This window comes from Equus asinus, chromosome 23 (assembly GCF_041296235.1).
Source record: "Equus asinus isolate D_3611 breed Donkey chromosome 23, EquAss-T2T_v2, whole genome shotgun sequence".
NCBI lineage: Eukaryota > Metazoa > Chordata > Mammalia > Perissodactyla > Equidae > Equus > Equus asinus.
This window is the reverse complement of record NC_091812.1, coordinates 51,458,761-51,476,631: the sequence shown is the minus strand read 5'-3', so window position 1 is coordinate 51,476,631 and position 17,871 is coordinate 51,458,761. Positions and strand designations below refer to the sequence as shown.

Sequence of the window (17,871 nt, the reverse complement as noted above, 5' to 3'; positions counted from 1 at the left end):
TTCCAATACCATATTACGTTTCATTCATTCCAGGTTCATGGTTTAACTCATTCAGTCCAACTTTCCATAACCAGACGATTTTTCTAATGTTCTCTGTAAGGCTGAGCCTTACCCACAATCCAAATGTATTTAACTCACCGGTTATTAACCATATTACTTTTTTCGAGATGTATTCTTGTAAGTATCTCCCTGGGACTGGATCTTAGGAAGACAGCAGCTTAGTGAGTACGCATAACCAAACTAACCAGCTGGTAACCAGCATCAGATCTATTGGAAAGACCAAACGAGCTGTGTGGGTAAATCCACAGTCTTCCTGAAAACCAGGACCGAGGAAGTCTTCTAATTAGAATACATCCAGCGTTCCAAACTTCATTGCATCTTATTTTCATGATCTAAACTGCCAGCAGTAAAAGCAGAAAGATTGGACCTGGCAAGTCAAGGCAGATTTTGCCACATTGCATATGTGGAAGGTGTTAAGTGGCAGCAGAAGGCAAATTATGGATGCTTCTTTTTGTCAACTTCTGACATTCCTAGAGCAGAAAATGTTAAGTTGCCTTGATCAGTCAAACTTGAATACTGTTTTTATAAATTAATAATATAATTTCCCACCCCAGTGAAGCTTTCTCTTTGGAAAAAAAAAAAAGTAGGAATCTGTGATACCAGGAGGTTGGCATGTCCAATTAAGCATGGTAAGTTTCTCTTTTGATTACATCTGAAATGAACTGAATCATCTCGTTTTAGTCATGGGCCACTAAGCCTTTGGTCGCATTTAGTTACAAACACTCAGCATGTGTCGGCACTTCTGTTGCAAACCCACATTTCAAATGAGATTTACAGGCACCAGTTTACAATGTAAAATTGAGAATTCAAAAAAATAGAAAATAGGAACTCAAGTTAACTGACAGTTCTCAGACACCTGAAACCCAGGTGACAGGAGATGATGTATGTACATGAAATAGTGGCTGCTACTGAATAAATGTTAGCCAAATCTAAAATCTGTCACTTTACATCAAGATAAATAATTGGGGGGCTGGCCCAGTGATGCAGCAGTCAAGTTCACACGCTCCGCTTTGGTGGCCTGGGGTTCGCCAGTTCGGAACCTAGGCCAGACCTACGCACTGCTTATCAAGCCATGCTGTGGCAGGCGTCCCACGTATAAAGTAGAAGAAGATAGGCACGGATGTTAGCTCAGGGCCAGTCTTCCTCAGCAAAAAAAGGAGGATTGGTGGCAGATGTTAGCTCAGGGCTAATCTTCTTCTTCAAAAAAAAAAAAGATAAATAATTAGGTAATATATAGACTTATCATAAGAAAGAACTGTTTTGTTAAGTTCTGTTTTTTATATATGTCAGAGTAACCATTCAACACATATTTATTGAGCACCTATTCCTTGCCAGGTACCATGAATATATCAGAATTCTGCCCAAATGAATATATTAATGTCACAACCCATTTGCAGAGAGACATACACAAGATACGGGCTTTGAAAAACTCACTCTGAAGAGATCTTCTCCATTCATTAGGTGGTAGTAGGGCTAGATGTTGCCCAGTCTTGGGATCTGAGGCCTGCCTTAGTAAAGCTGTTCTTTATTCATTTATCTCTTAGATATCCACAGGGTGCAAGGGATGGGAACAAGAAGAAGATGTTCAAACCTTCTATCTGTCAGCCCCTTTCCTGGCTCAGAACTCTAAAGCTGAGATCAGACAAACCCCTTTGAGAATTTCTTTGTGTGAACCATTTATGTCTGTGTACATGAGATAGAAATGTTCAGAAAAATAAGTTCCTAAAATAATAAGGCAGGTGACCTAAAATGATAAAGAACATTAACTCTCAAGCAGTGTCAGCCTTAGCTAAGGTCAGCAAATTGGTCCTTTGCCCGAATCATTGTATTCTGCCATCAGATACCTGCTGCGAGTTTTTTGGTTTGTAAAATTCTAATTTTGCCTGAACTTGATTAGATTAGATTTTTTTTTAAAAAAAAATAGAGTCTCAAAATAGACAAACATTAACTGTAACACTATTAGACTTTGGAAACGTAATCACAGCATTAACCAAATGAGAGTCTGGCCAGTTTCCTGCAGTGTTTCTGGTCCTTTCTTCTTTCTCTACCCAAAAAGGAAAGAAACTTTGAATAGAACTTCATACACTGAGCACTCCAAGCCTCATACACACACACACACTAACATCTCCTTCTTTGTTGTTTGTATTAATGTTATGTTCATAAACACTTACTGAGGACCAGCCTAAGAAGTAAGCACCAGAGAAGACAGATGGAAAACAGCATCCCCACCCATGAGGGGCCCACAAGCTACTTGGGGAGAGGGTCAGCATAACGCCACTGAGGCTCTGTGATAACTGCTATGATAGGATAGGTATCAGGGTGCTGTGATAGAGGAAAGTGCCAGGATGCCTCCCAGCCCAGGAGTAGGACTCAGAGAAAGCTTCCCTAAAGATGAGATACCTAAAGTGGAGTCTTAAAAAAAAAAAAGAAGTGTGGAGCATACCAAGCCATGTGAAGAGTAAATTTTAGGGATGCTGGCAATGAGATTAAAAACTGGGAGACAGATTAAGAGGCTGTAACCAACATCCAGGCTGGAAAGGTTGGATCTAAAGTGTTCAAAGGTAGAGTCAAAAGGACCTGGCAACTAATTGCATGTGGAGGAGAGGGGGATCTCTAAGATGACTGGAAAATACTGGGCATGTGAAAATCACCAATAGAAAATACAAGCAGAAAAGCAGATTCCTAGCAAGGAAGATGTGTGGAGTTTGGGGCATGTTGAGTTTAACCATCTGAGGGACTTCCAAGTGAAGATGATCAGAAGTCCATTGGATAGGAGCATCTGGGCCAGAGATCTGAATTTGGGAATCATTGACATTCAGGTAGTGGTCCCTTGGGTCTTTTGGGAGAACGTGAGCAGTGAGGAAGAGGGAGCAAGGGGGGAGACCTGAGGAATAGTGGCATTTAAGGGTGCTCTTGGGAGTCCTTGAAAATCAAAGAGGATTTCAAGGAGAGGGGTGTGGAATATCAGATGCCACTGAGAGATCTAGTCGTGTGGGGGCTAAAAGTGGCCGAGGGTAGGTTCAGTGGAGTAATGCTGACAAATGCCAGATGCAGAGTTAAGAAGTGAGCAAAGGAGCCATAAGGACATGGAGGCACCACCATAGACCAATCTTTTCAGAGGCTCAGCTGTTAGGGGAAGGCAAGAGAGGGCAGCGCCAGCAGGAAACCTGCAGCGAAGAGAAAGCTTCCCAAGTTGAGAGAGACTTGACCATGATAACATGCTAAGGGGAAAGGGAAAGACTGAAGATTAAAGATGACTGATTAGGCAAAGTTCCTGGAGAGGCAAGAAATTGGAAGAAAGGACAAAATATCGGTCTTTAAGACACCAAATTTTGAAAGACATTGGAAATCTTCCAAAATATTTACAAAAACACCCTCATATTTCCCATGATAAGGTGACCCTGCTAGGAGAGATGATAGAATCAATTCACATATGGATAGATCCATTCTTTACGGGTGGCTCCAAAGGGCATTCTCATGGAAAATTATTTTTTAAAGCCTTGATAAGGAAATCTGGCTGCTTCATTTCACACATGATGGGTTTGACCACCACTTGAGACACAATTATGTATATATTCTCATTAATTACAGAACCTAGTCCTATGATTGTGTCTCTAAATATAATGACAAATTATGTTAATCATCTTTATTATGTTGTTCATTCACAAAATATCTACTCAAGACACTTTACAAAATACTTTATTACAATACTAGTTTGATTTCCATTAATATCGATGTAGTCTTATAATAGTTTTACACAGTACTTCACAAAAATTAGGAAAAATATTAGAGGATGTACTTCAAAAATAGATTGAAGAATAAATAAATTCTATTTTCTTGGTGTTTTTTTGTTTAAGGTGAAATTGTTATTTTTGATGTTTTGCTGTTAAGAATAAAAATCAGGCCAGTTCCTCTTAGGTGAATAAGCTACCCACAAGGAGAGTCTGTAGAATGCAAGAGGAGTTTATTCCTTCAAGTTGCTAGGGTAGTGTCTTGTATCTTTGAACCTGCACTGTTCTCTGAGTTTCCATGCACTCCGAGAAGGCCCCCACCATCAGAGCATGTATCTTTAGTCCTCGTTTATTCTCTCTCTGGCTCCAGGCTGTGAAGCCTACAAGAGCACTAGCTGAATGTATGTTTTCACCAAACACTGCCTGGTACATAGCACAGGTTTGGTTAATATTTGCAGAGTGGAAGGTTGTTTGTGACTTGTACTGACTTGAAAGGAAGCTCAGGCTACCCAGGAGAGCTGATCATAGGGAGCACTTCACTGCAATTCGGTGAGTGCACGTGATGTGCCAAGCATCATTCTAAGACGCTTGTTGAGGGCTGCAAAATGGCGGAGAGAAGCTCGCTTCCCCAGAGAAGCCTGCCCTCTAGTGGAGAAAGCAGACATATTGGCAGCAAACTGAAATAAGGGCTGTGACAGAGGTACAATCATATGAGAATGATGGATTTCCATGGGAAGAAGGTGTGCGGGTATCTGTAAAGAAGGCTTCAAGTTGGGCCTTCAGTTAAGCTTTGACATATGAGGAGCATCTTCATAAAGAAGGAGGAGCCAAAGCCCAGCGTTCCCTCCTGTGCTGTGCTTACCGCCTCTTGTACAAAAGGCTCCTTTCGGCAGCCTGTCGCCCCGGTGATGAGCAGAAGGGGGGTGACTGATGTGCCCCTCTGTCTTCCACTCTGGAGTATGAACATCTAGTCTACCCCATTTTCTCCTATTCACCTTCAGACAGTCCCTGGGTCTCCACATGTGGACCCTTAGCCCCCCTGGGGCCATGGGCTTATTTGGACCTGAAAGGACTTACTTTGGGTCATTAGCCAGCAAAAAACGTGTTCACGAGTAATAGCCTCATCTACTTGCCTGGAAACCACAAACACAGGATTTATTGAGCACTACTGGTCGCTGGGGATACAGCAGTGAACAAAACCAATGTCAATCCCTCCCTCATGGAGCTTGGCTGCTAGTGGAAAGCAATGATAATCAAGAGTAATCATGATACAGGACATTCGATGGCGAAAAATGCTTTAGAGAAAATATGTGGGAGATAGGAAATACTGGAGAGGGAGCTACGAATTTAAATAGGCTGCTCAGAAAGGCCTCGATGGAAAGGTGACATTTAAACAAATACTTGAAGGAGTTGAGAGAGTGAACCCCATGGATCTCTGAGGGAAGAACATTCCAGGTAGAGGGACCAGCAAATGCCTTGGCCCTGTGGTGCGACAGTGCACAGTGTTTTCCAGAAACAACAAAGGAGGCCAGCATGGCTGGAGCAGAATAAGCGAGAGAAGGGGAGGGGACAGGGCAGGGTGGTCGAGGTGAGCCTCAATGCTCATTGTAAAGACGCTGGCTTTCCCTTTGCCCTGGGCAGCCACTGCAGGATTTTGCACAGAGACGTGAGTAGCGTGATCTGATTGATCAGTAAGGATGCCGGGGTGAGACCAGCTGGGGGGTTGGACGGGTAAAGGTGGGAGGGAAACCAGCCAGGAGACCAGCAGAATTCTCCCTGCCAGACCTAATGCTCGTTGTTGCTAAGAGGGCAGAAGCGGTCGGATTCTGAAACATTCTGAAAGTAGAGACAACAGATCTGGTCACGGATAGCATGTGGGGTGTGAGGGAAAGAGAGGAGCCCAGGATGCCTAACTTCTGTCTATGCTTCCAGAATCAAAAAGGCAAGAAATAAACAGGAGGAACGTTCAGGTGCACTTTTGCTTTTTAAGCTCCATGCCAAGCCATAAACTTCAAAGACAGAGACAGGAAAGGCAGAACTGAAAACACAAAAATAGGTTCAAGAACATTATTTTCAAGTTTTCCCTTCTGTTTCATTTTTTTCTTCTCCCAAATCAAGGTCTGTTCAGTGAGGTGTGTGTGGCCGCTCCCTCTGCATCCATGTATCTCTCCTGTCCTGTCTCTTCTGTATTGCTGACACTCAGGATGTCCTGTGGCAGCCAAGAGCTAATCTGATCACCCACCCAAAGGGTTCCTGTTTAATGCTGCCTATTACAGGCTTGGTGGCAAAGAGGTGGAGGAGTTTCCAGGGGTTGTTTAATTAATTAACAGCAGAACAAAAGCAAAATTCATTTCTTTGAGTGAACAGACCCTCCAAAGGTTATTTTACAAGGCAGCTTGGGACTTCTATGTCAGGGTGATAGGGTCAAGGATTCTGATTCTGGGTTCTTTTTCAAAATTCGTTCTTATTCACATTAGGCCCTTATGCTTTGATCTTTTCCTTCCACACTTCCCTCCCACCCCCTCAACACGCACTCTCCTGGGGACACTCAGCTGGCATTCTTTTGCAAATTTCAGACCAAGCTAAACTATATTAAAATTGTGAGCGAGGTTTGACGTAGATGCCTCACGATTTGAGCAGAGTTTGCTATTTTGAGATTTTAAGTATACAAATATCTGTTGCTATATAAAAATTCAACACTTCAAGCATTTACACCAGTATGTTTTTTAAGGTTGCCTTAAAACATGTTAAAAATCACTCCTTCCCTCACTTTGAAAAGTACTCAAAAATGTCTTCCTTCTTTGTCCCCAGGCACAAAGCTACAGTTGTCTCTTAGATCTCTCCCTCTGTGTCAACCTTTATGCCAATGTGAATCTATGCCTAAAAATAGTTTATCACAGCAATCCCTTTACAGCCAAGGTCTCTGCACCTGAGGCTGCTAAGCATCAATTCTATTTTGAATATCAATCTTTTTATTTTCAGTAATTTATGGGAAGAACGTACTGTCATTCACCTCCATAATAATGACTCTTTCTGAGTAACAATTCCTGAGCATTCACTGTGTGTCAGAGGTCATCTGAACACCTGATGTGTTTTAAGCCATTGAGCCTTCCAACAATTGTATGAGATGGGTGTTCTCGTTATTCCCATTTTAAAATTCTGAGCCTGAGACACAGAGGAGCTAAAACCCTTGTGCACCAGGAAGTTCTTCTGAGCCGCCCAAATCCGTGTGCAGCAGCCTTGGTCCCTCGCCTGTCCTCAGCCCTCACAGGGGATGGGAGAAAGCTGATCACCCTCTTTCCTTTGGAAAATTGCAACGGTTTCAATGTTTAAACACAGAAGGCCAGGCCTTCTCACCTTGACCTTCTCAATTTCAGGAAGATGTAAGGTGATCCTTTTCCTGATCAGTTTTGGAACTGACTTTGGGGATCTCAGAGAAACCTGAACACCAATCCCACAGGGCCCTTGGGAGGCTTAAACTGTGGGGTCTGGATGTGGCTAATTCCCCAATCCTGCAGGTGTGGACTGAGAAAAGAGAAGATGTCAACAGTTCTCCTAAAGCAACTCAGGGCCATGTCACCCTTGACCCTGTGCTTTTTGTTAGTTTGTTTTTTCTTTTCCACTTATTTTCAGACTTCTTCCAGTGCAAGCATCAGAGACAAGCCTCTTACACACATTTTCTCACTTAAGCCTTGCATTTAACTCATGAGCCAATGCCATTGGGAGCCCTGTTTAACAGACGGGAAAACTGAAGCTCAGAAATAGTAGGGAACTCACAGAAACTCACCCGGCAGAGCCAGTGAGGCAGGCAGGGCTTACACCCAGATCTACCTGCCTCCAAATCACATCCATGTAACCACAATACTGTGCTGGCCCGAACACACACACCCTGCGTGGTTTCTCCCGAGCTCGTGGCTTCAGGCTGAACAGGTCCCAGAGGTACCGTGCCTTCCTGCCCCAAGGCACAGAGGGTCACTTTGAGAATCACAGGTCCTGTGCTGGCTTCTGCCCCGGGGCCCTCATGCTCACTCTTGTCCTCTTAGCCTCATCCTCACAGCTTTCCTCCAAAGGTGCCCTGTGGGGATCCCAGGGCTGTCTGCTGGGCTGGAAAGACCGTGCCTGGCTGTGTCGGGCTCTGCCCCACTACCCAGAGGGAGCACACGTGTGTGCTGAGTTCTGAAGGTGGGCCCTCAACTGCTGCTTTTCTAGAAACTAATCTTTAAAGGAAAACCAGAATGCAGAATGGTAATCAGGTCAAGCTAACTGGGACAAAGGTTGAGTTGGAGAAGTGGGTGGAGAAGATCGCTCCCTAGCCAGCCTCTGCAGCTTTGCCTTGCTGCTGGTAGGGCTGAACCCAAGAGAGAACAAAATAAGGCCAATCCCTCCCATCTTTCAGTAGCATAAAAAATCCAAGTGCTGCTGCAGTGGAAAAGTGATGACACACAGTCTAGAAAACTCTCCCTGACCTGCAAAAATGTTTCAGAACCTATGAAATCCCAATTCTAGAATCCTTTCCTTCCCTATTCTCCCAACCCTCCTTTAGAGAACTGGGGAGAACCAGCCCATGAGGGGCAGTGGCCAAAACTCTTCTGAAGGATGTTTCCAGCAGAGGGAGTGGCCAGACCTTTCCATGCTTCTGCATCTCTTTTGTGATCACTTCTCTCTGGTATACATCTAAGCCTTGAAAATATTCTTGTAACCACAAACAATATGCAGTTAGCTGGTTTCTGTCAAATATTTTCTCTGCCATGATTCATGACTCTGGGGCATTACTTGGATTGGGCTATTTCAGATTTTATTTCCACAGGCTTATTCGTTTCCCCTCCTAAATGCTTTCTTGCTTTTTTATTATTTTAAATATAATTTTAAAATAGAAATTGTTGATCATCTTTATTTCGTAGAGCTGCAGAATGTTCTAACTTCAAAGACTGACCCTGAGACCACAGAACGGTTTTATTAGTAGAAGCATCATCTCCTACAAAAGTTTCATAACCTCCTGTTTCCTCTTCTGGGCTTTTCAGCAGATGATTTGAGAACTTCTTGGAGTTGCCTTCCACCAGAAGTTCCCCTCTTTAGACTTAAGGCTGCAGAGTACTGAGGACCCCGCTTCATTATCTATCTAGTTCCCAAATAAGATTAGGTTTGGCAGCCAGGAAAGTGTCTTGCATCCGCGCTGCCTGGGCAGCCTCCAGACAATCTCGGCCCCCTGCCTACCTCCTCTGTCCTTGAATTCCTTCTTCTTCTCTTCTTTTTCTTTCCTTTCTTCTTCACTTTCACCTCCTCCTTCTCCTAGTCCCTAGGCCTTTCCTTTCCCTTCTTCCCCGCTGAGTTTCCCTTGGAGATTAAATAGAAACAGCCAAGTTCAAAATACCTTCCAGCATGGTGAACCTAATGCTGACCTTCAACATCCCTCAGGATGACATCATGCCCATCATCTCATCCTTCTTTATCATTTGTTGTGAAGCCCAAGCCACATGCTGACCTCCTTTTCTCAGTGTAATGTTTCCCTTCCTACCTCCTTGGACAGTGTGCCCTGTGGTGCACAGTCATCTCCTAGACTAATTTTCATCCTAGAGACTGCTTTTGGGTGGAAGGTGTCTAAGTTTATGACAAAGGGAGCTTGGGAGCAGAAAGGGCTCTGTCTTGTGTCACCTTCACGTTGGAGTCAGCTGGTCCCACTCTTTCAGCTCCTGTCACTTCCAAACAGTCACACAAGACACCACCATGAGCACATCCCATGATTTCCATCCATGAGGAGGGGAGGGTAATTGTATGCCAACCTGCCATGTCCCATCCTAGGAAAAGAGACTCCCAGAGAAACATTTTGGGTTTTGGTTTGATTTGGTTCAGTTTTGGTCTAAGTAGAAAAGTAGAATGAGATCCCCAGTTAATATGCTGCTAGAGAGCCCTGCCAACAACGAATGCCTAGTGGGAAAATGGTAGGTGGTGTGGGGTTTTGAGGGACTCATCATATCTGAATCCAAGCAATAATCAGTCAGTTAAAAATGAGGTTCCTTTGTACCTTGAATGTTACCACGGGGAAAATAAGGATTAAAAGAGAAAGAAAATGTACTATGGTTCACTAATCTCTACATTTTTGCATGCTCTTTTTCTGTGCTTGTTGCCTGCATTTATCCATTAATTATGTTAATAATGGAGACGAAATGAAGCATTATACTTGTGGTACAACTGTTTTAAATGATTATGTTGAGAATGGTATTTTTTCCAGCACCTGTCCCTAAGCATCTCATCACCGACAGACCTCGCTTGCTGTGCTCAGTTGATCATTCTTTGCCCTAAATCCCCAAATGGAATCAGTTGCCTCTTGATGCTTTCATTGCAGCTGACTCAGCTAATTCAGAAAACTGGTGATGCATGCTCCCAACTCATTTAGAAACTGCAGTGTTAATTAAGATAAGTGTTTGAAAACCCGAGTCAAATCAAAGGGTACCTGGGCTTGGCTTTCCATTGTCAAAAGCCAGTTTGGGTATGAGCATTTAATTCCAGAGAAATAGCTGTGCCTCCAGAGCAGCTCTGTTTCTCTAGACCTGTTTTGAATCTCAGCAGTAGGGGAGTTTTAGTGATGATTGATAATTGGGAGGGAGGGAAGAAGTCCAAGTCAATTGGGAGGGAGGGAAGAGGTCCAAGTCAAACCATTCATCTGTATTCCAGCAGCCTGAGATTCTCAAATAGAGAAGTGGGCTGAAGAATCCAGAAAGGCAAGGAACTACCCTTCTGGCAGGTCATAGGGTATTTGAGTTGGACAGAAAGAAGCGGTCGCTGCTATCAAGGAGCATAATTGAGGAAGCCACGTGCCTACTCTGCCAATGCTTCACTGTTTGCCATGAGCCCCTCCTTTATCTTCCTCCTCATCCTGTCTCCTTTCCACCACTTTCTCTTGCTTCAGGGAGGTTCAGAGAAAAGGCTTCAATTCTCCACAAGATCGCCAAGAAGAAATGCCAGGTGGATGAGAACGAGAGGCAGAATGGGGCTGCCAATCACGTGGGTGAGTGCAGAGAAACTTCATCCCACGCCTTTCCTGGAGTGCATGGAGGGGGCAGAGAGGCAGGATCCAGCATGGGCACCTCTGACTCAGTGCAGACACAGACCTGCAGTCAGCTCCTTCCTGGGTGTCAGGAAGAGCCCATTTCTCCTGGGGGTACGGGGCATGAATGGACACAGTATGTCACCAACTCGAGGAGAACTCCAAGAAGAGTAAGATGATTCTAGGAAGAACTTGAAATAAAACCAGCTCCTAACCAGGCATCTCCCTTGAAGAGCAGAAAATCACTTCATTTCAGGGGTTCCACATAAGGAAGACACACACAAACCTGTCATTTAACATTTAATGCTTCTGAAATTCTTGCCTGATAACCAGATTTTATACCTATGACATTGCCTACGCCACACCCACTAAATTACCAGAAGGTTCACTTGGTCACTCCTAAACTGAGTGGCAGGTCCCTGCGAGATGACACTGCCTCTCCTTCCTTAGGAACTCAGTAATACTAGCCCAGGTCTCTTTTGGCTGACTTTCTGTGAGCTCCTGTGTGACCAGATTGTGACATTCAGGCATCTTATTTTAACTTGGAACATGATGTTCCTCCTCTCGTATCTGCAACTATAATATAGCTCACTAATTCTAAATTCAAACTAAATTTAACCTAATCTGGATCTATGCTATAAACGATGCTATTGCCCAAGAAACTAAAATTATCTCCAGACAAAATTCAACAGTGTTGTACTCAAAATACATGACATTCCTTAGGAGAGTTTCTGCCTCTGCTGTTATCCTGACTTTTAGCTCAGGGAAAATCTTTGGCCAAGAAACAGTCAGGATTCTGTTGGCTATGAGAAGAAAAACTTGAAGGAAATAAGTTGAAATGTTATATACTATGCCTGGGAGGTTGTTTCTTCTCATCTGTTCATGTCTGTTCTTGGACATCTAGACTCCACTTTGGGACTCGGTGTCCCGTGTTGCTAGAGTCAAGTTTGGCCACCGCAGGCTGATCCTAAAGTTGTATCATTTCAGCCAATAGACACCCCAAAACTCAGTTTTAGTATTCCCCAAGGTATTTAGTATTTTTTAGTTTAAATAACAGAAGCAAGCATACTAGGATAAACTGGCCTAGCCCCACACAACAGAACATCACACCCATAACACTGTCACTACTAAAAACATGGAAATATATAATAAATTTGAGTCTCTATGGCTTTCCATATTTAAACATATTTATCCTTCTGTATTCCACAACTGAACACGTAAATAAACCTTTCCCTATGATTTCCAAACTTTGGCCCCTTCAAACCCAACAATTTTTATATAACTCTCAAAATTTTTTCCAGTGATGGTTTACTTGTAATAGAAACGTTTAGTCCTTCTGGAATTGCTAGAAAAAAATGTATTCTGCTACTCTGTGAGCAGCCTGATCCTGCTCATATCTGATACTGATGAGCATTCTGATGTTCCTGGAAACCCTGACACTGAACCACACAGCTTCATTGTCTCCTGAAATCCAAGACTTACCCAGCAGAGCCAGAGGGGCTAGGAACCTTCATATTTCCGTCCCACTGAAGTCACAGCAGACCTCAGTGCTCTCAATCACTGATCACCTGGAGGTGCTCCTCTGAGCCCTGAAAAAAGCTTTCTAATGCAAGGCAGCTACTGTAATGAGGCTCAGAATAGTTTATGTCTCTTGCTTTCTTGCTCTGTACCAGACAGTGTGCTGAGTGCTCTGTATGCATTTTCTTATTCAACCTCTGCAGGCGTACCCTCTGATCGTAGTGTTGGTGGTGGTCACAGTAGTGGCGGGACTGTTCTCATCATCAGCTGAATTTCACAGATGAGGAAACTGAATCTCAGAGAGGTTAACTCTCTTGCTAAGGGTTCCACAGCATAAGCAGGAGAGCCAGAGCGTGAACCCAGGCCTTCTGAGATGCCCAGTATCACAGTCCCAGTGTTTAACCCTTACCCTAGAGTCACTTCTCAACTCCCAGAAGAAAACTTGAATCTGCACTTGCTGGCCTGTGGCTTCACTCTGGCCAAATGTTACCTCTCACTCAGGGATGATACAGACTTTTGCATCTGTTCTTTGTTAAGCATCCCTTTGCCATGACTGCAATAGGATGCCCAGGGGTGGAATGTGCTAAGTAGCATTCTCCAGGCATTTTGAGAAAGCTGGGTCCCCAAGCCTGCCCTCCCCATGGTCGCCTAGGCCCTGGCAGAGTTGTCCCCTCCCTGAGCCAGAGAGAATTAGAGCTGGAAGCAGTGGACCTTGGAGGTCAACCAGTTGAACCCCCTCATTTCACTAAGGTTTCTGAAACCCAAAGGCAGAAGGGGACTTGCCTAAGATGACAGCCCAATAGTGGCAGAGCCTAGGACCCAAGTCCCCTGAGAGCTAGCCAATAAAGATTCTTTCCAAAATGTAGTACAAAAGAAAACATCTTGCTATAAAAAGATGTGGTCCTGGGTACAAACAATAGCATGTAGGTTGGGCATGGTTTTGGTTTAAGAATGTCTGTGTTCGTGTTCTTGAATGGCTAGTTGGCAAATTTACCTAGTCTAGAGAATGCATGCCATGGGAGCTAATAGGACAGACTAGTTAAGACATCAGGCCACAGTGGGGAAGCCAGAGAGCTAGTAAAGAGAGGAGGATGGCTGAGTGTGCTAAAAGGCACACGCGACAATGGTAAAAATCGTTGGCCATTTGGCACAACCCCAGCCCTGGGCCTTATCACCTCTCAGAGACCGCTATCTTCTCCTTTGGCCCAACATTTAAGGATATTCTTTCCAATATGGCTCCTACACCCAATGACTCTATTTGCTTTCTTTGTGTGTGTCCAAATTACATCACAGAAAAAATCGAGCTCCCAAACAGCACCAGCACAGAAGTTGAATTGACGCCACCCAGTGATGCTTCGGAACCCGTACAAAATGGAAATCTCTCCCACAGCATTGAAGCTGCAGAAGTCCAGGTTTGGCTTTTTTCCATTGCTCTTCTGGGCCACTGTTCTTACTGATATCCTAGCAGCACAAACCCTCAGAGCCTTCTTCTCAGAGGCCCCAGCTCCCAGCTGGGCAGACACCAGGCAGAGTCATCCATACTTGTGTGTATTTCCCAGTACCAGCCCCGGGCCCCACATGCGTCAAGCTCTTCATTTATTGAATAAATACACAGATTCTCTAAGTCACTGTTTCTCAGGGTGAGATTGGAGGACTCATGCATCAAACCTCCTGGGGATAAAAATGCAGATGCCGGGGCCATACCCCAGACCTGATAAAACAAAATCTCTGGGATGCAGCACCCAGGAGTTAACATTTTAGCTCACTTCCCAGGTGATTCTTAATAGACAATAAAGTTTGATAGCTGTTGCAGTCTTTAAGTCTTTAATCCTTTCTGTGTGTCTTTAAGGTCAAGGTTAAGTAATAGAGAAACCACAGCCATCGCACCTCGGTTAGCCTCCGTTGCCCTTCCCTATTCCTGCCGTTGAAGTTACCCAATATGCTCTGGCACGGTCCCCCTGCAATACTGCAACCAATACATAGCTGTCTAATCTAATAGTTATGGTACTTAACATTTACACGTATGATGTGCCACAGATTTGGTGCTAGACACTTTACATGTGTTATCACCTCTAAACCTCACAGCCGAAAGCACAGACATTTAGTGTCTCCATTTTATCACCAAAGAAGCTAAAACTTAGCAAAATGAAGTAATTCCTCAGGATGACCCAGCTTGTAGGTAGCGGAGCTGAGGTTTGATCTCGGGACTGACTAAATCCAGTGCCTGTACTGGTCCCACCACGCAGCCCTGCTCTGGACCGCAGTTGCTCAAAAAGTAGGTGGTACTTCTGAGATTTCGGGGTCTCGTCCTCATCAAGCCCATCGGAATTTCTAAGGCAGAGAGCCCCAGACTCGCAGTTTAATCGGGCCCCCAGGCCAGTGTTTCTCAAACTTTAAAGTGCTTCTGAATTTCCTGGGGGATCACGTTAAAATTCAGATTCTGATTTGTCAGACTCAGAGTGGGGCCAGAGTCTGCAATTCTTACAAGCCCCCAGGTGATTCCGATGCTCTGGTCCAAGGACCATAGTTTGAGTAGCACTACCCTAACATTTGTGACCCACTTCTCCAGATAGAACTTTCCCAGTGAGCTGAAAAGTTATACAATGCCCACAGATAGAAGCCAGACTACAGTGAATCTATCCCAGAACTCTCTTCTCCTTTACTCCAGGATACACTCTGCAACAGAGGAAGTCTTCACTTCTTAGGAAAAAAAAAATGCTAATTGTTGCCTGTTGCCCTTATTCCCTGCAGAAATATGCAAGGAAGATCTCTTCGTTTAAAGGAAAGGATAAAGATGATGAGTACATTTGCATCTACCTGTTGGCTATTTGTATGTCTTCTTTAGAAAAATATCTATTCAGGTCCTTTGCCCATTTTTTAATCAGGTTATTTGGCTTTTTGCTATTGAGTTGTATGGGTTCCTTATATATTTTGGATATAGACCCTTTGTCAGATAGATGGTTTGCAAATATTTTCTGCCATTCCATAGGTTGCCTTTTCATTTTGTTGATGGTTTCCTTTGCTGTGCTTTTCACAAGGATGCATATACCAGATCATCACATGGTACACCTTAAATGTGTGTCACTTTTGTCTATTACACCTCAGTAAAGCTGGAAAAAATAAAGGAAAGGATAAAGAAACAGCAGCTCCTTCTGCCCTTCTCTCATCTGCCTTCTAGGCTCTCGCCCTCCTGCCCAGAGCCCTGTGGTCCCTTCGCCTTAGCTCAAGGGTGGGCTGGCAGAGCGGCTTATGTCCACATGGATAAGCAGCATGTGGCAGCAGGAGGCAGGCCCCAAGGACACCTGGCTGCCCTTGGGGATGGCACGGTCACAGGTGTGCAGAGGGCTGCCTAGTCATCCTGCCTCTCCATCTGGCCAGCAGAGGGACATCTGTGCCCTGCACAAGGGAACACCTTGCTGTAGGGGAGCAAGAGTCCCAACTGACCCCTCTCTGAGCAGAGCAGTGCCCCCAGGTGTCGCACAGGCAGACAGGACTGATTTGTGCACCACCCTGAGACCCTGAGAGCTCAAGGGCAGACAGACCTTCCAGGAGCCAGCCCACCAGCTGGGGGCAGGACGGCCTGGTGGGGATTCCACATCCACCGGGAGCAAGTTCCCTAGCCTCGCTTTAGCAAAGTACAGAGAATAATAGTACCTGCCTCGTTAGGGTTATTAGGACAGTGACATGAGATAATGTACAGTAAGCACTTGGCACAGAGCTGAATGCTGCTATTTGTATTATTATGTGTCCATACTTATATATGAACTCCATTCAAGGTGTCCCTTCCCTGAAGCTCAACATAGGTAAAATGAAAATGAAATACACATATATGTTTGGAGGTATTTAGGGTATAATAAGTAAATAAATAAACATGGGTAGTAGGTAAATAACTATGGCCCAGTGTGATCATGGAGATCTGTATAAAGTTCTCTGGGAGCCTGCCAGAGGAAGAAATTGACCCTAGCAAGGGAAAGTGTAAAAGCTTCATAGAAGAGGTAGCATTTGAGCTGGGTGTTGATGGGTGAATAGGAGTTTGTCATTCAGAAAAGATGACCAAGATGACAACATGTGCAAAGGGATAAAACCTTAAGAGGGAAATTCATATTTAGTGATCGTGAGAAAGCCAGTGGAACTGGAGACTGAAATATAAGGTGCAGAGTGAAGAGAGATCCACTAGGAAAGGTAATTTGGGCTGAAATTCTTCAACTGTTCAATCAGAAAAATTTTTAGTGTTCATCTAATATGTGTTAGGTGATGTGCTGGGCACTGGAGATGCCCACATGTTCTAGCAGAGCAGAGAGACTGTAAATGTAAACCAAGATATAATTATAGATGGCCATAAGGGCCGTGAAGAGAATAAAGCATAGTGACATGATGGAGGGCGAGTGGAGAGGCCCCTTTAGGGTGGGAGTTGGGGGACGGCTTCACTAAGGAAGTGTGTTTGAACTGAGGCTGAACTTTTAAGAAGGAGCCAGCCAGGGCAACAGCACCCACAAATGCAGAAATGCGCTTGGCTTGTTTGAGGAACAGAAAAGGCAATGTGGCTGGAGAGTGGGGACTGGTGGGAGGGAACGTGGAGGCAAGGAGTCGGACAGGAAGGCCAAGCAGAGCTGGCCCATCTTGTAGACCGTGCTAAGGAAATTGACTTTCTTCTAGAGGAGCAACAAGCCATTGGAAGTTCCCAGATGTGATTTACTCTTGTCAAAGATCCCTTGCATTGCAGTGTGGAGACTGGACTTGTGGCAAGAGGTTGTATAGCAATAGTGGGGCAAAGAGGTCACCGCAGGAGTTGAGGCAAAGAGCTGATGGTGGCACGGAGCGGTGCAGTAGACGTGGAGGTGTGGAGGAGTACGTGGATCGTGAAGGGCATTGTAGGCGGGGCCGAGCAGTCTGACTTCACCTGCTGGGAGTGGGAGCCATGGAGGGTTGAAGGGGAGCAGTGTCAGCGTGGGATTTGAAGATAGCTCGTTCAGAATGGTCAAGAAACGGCCAGAGTGGAGGAAGACTGGATTCAGGGCAGCGAGCTGAGGGCCTTGTCGTTTAAGGATCAGTAAACGGTGGTCCGTGGCCAAATCTGGCCTGCAGCCTGTTTTTGTATGACCCACAAGCCAAGAATGTTTTTACATTTTTAAAGATTTTTTTTTTTTAAGCAGCAGCAGCATATGTGACAGAGACCATATGGCCCACAAAGCCTAAAATATTTACTATCTGGCCCTTTACAGGAAAAGTTTCCCCACCCCTAGTTTAGACCATCTGCAGTCTCTCAAAAAAGAAAGGAAGAAAGAAAAAGGATAAGGAAGCTCTCCATGCTGTCGTGTGGAATGATCTTCAATATATGTTACGTGGAAAAGGCAACCTGCCAATTACACCCAGTGTACTATATTTGTATAAAAGGAGAAAAGGAGGGAAATAACTTACTAATATACAAGCATTTGCTTGGGATGCTATTGAAGACACTGGTCATGCTGATTACCTCCAGAACAGCAGCCTGGGTGATGGGGAGCTGGGGTGGGAGGT

The 17,871-nt window shown here is 44.6% G+C and overlaps 1 protein-coding gene across 4 annotated transcripts in view; it reads left to right on the top strand.

Annotated features, from left to right (window-relative positions):
• The window catches only part of SLC24A2 (solute carrier family 24 member 2), a 237,299-nt gene that overhangs the window by 182,402 nt on the left and 37,026 nt on the right, over positions 1 to 17,871 (top strand). For all 4 annotated transcript variants that reach the window (XM_044756777.2, XM_070495604.1, XM_070495605.1 and 1 more), the window contains 2 exons: positions 10,699 to 10,797; positions 13,648 to 13,766. In XM_044756777.2, coding sequence (XP_044612712.1) covers positions 10,699 to 10,797; positions 13,648 to 13,766 — 218 coding nt within the window. The remainder of the gene's footprint in view (positions 1 to 10,698; positions 10,798 to 13,647; positions 13,767 to 17,871) is intronic.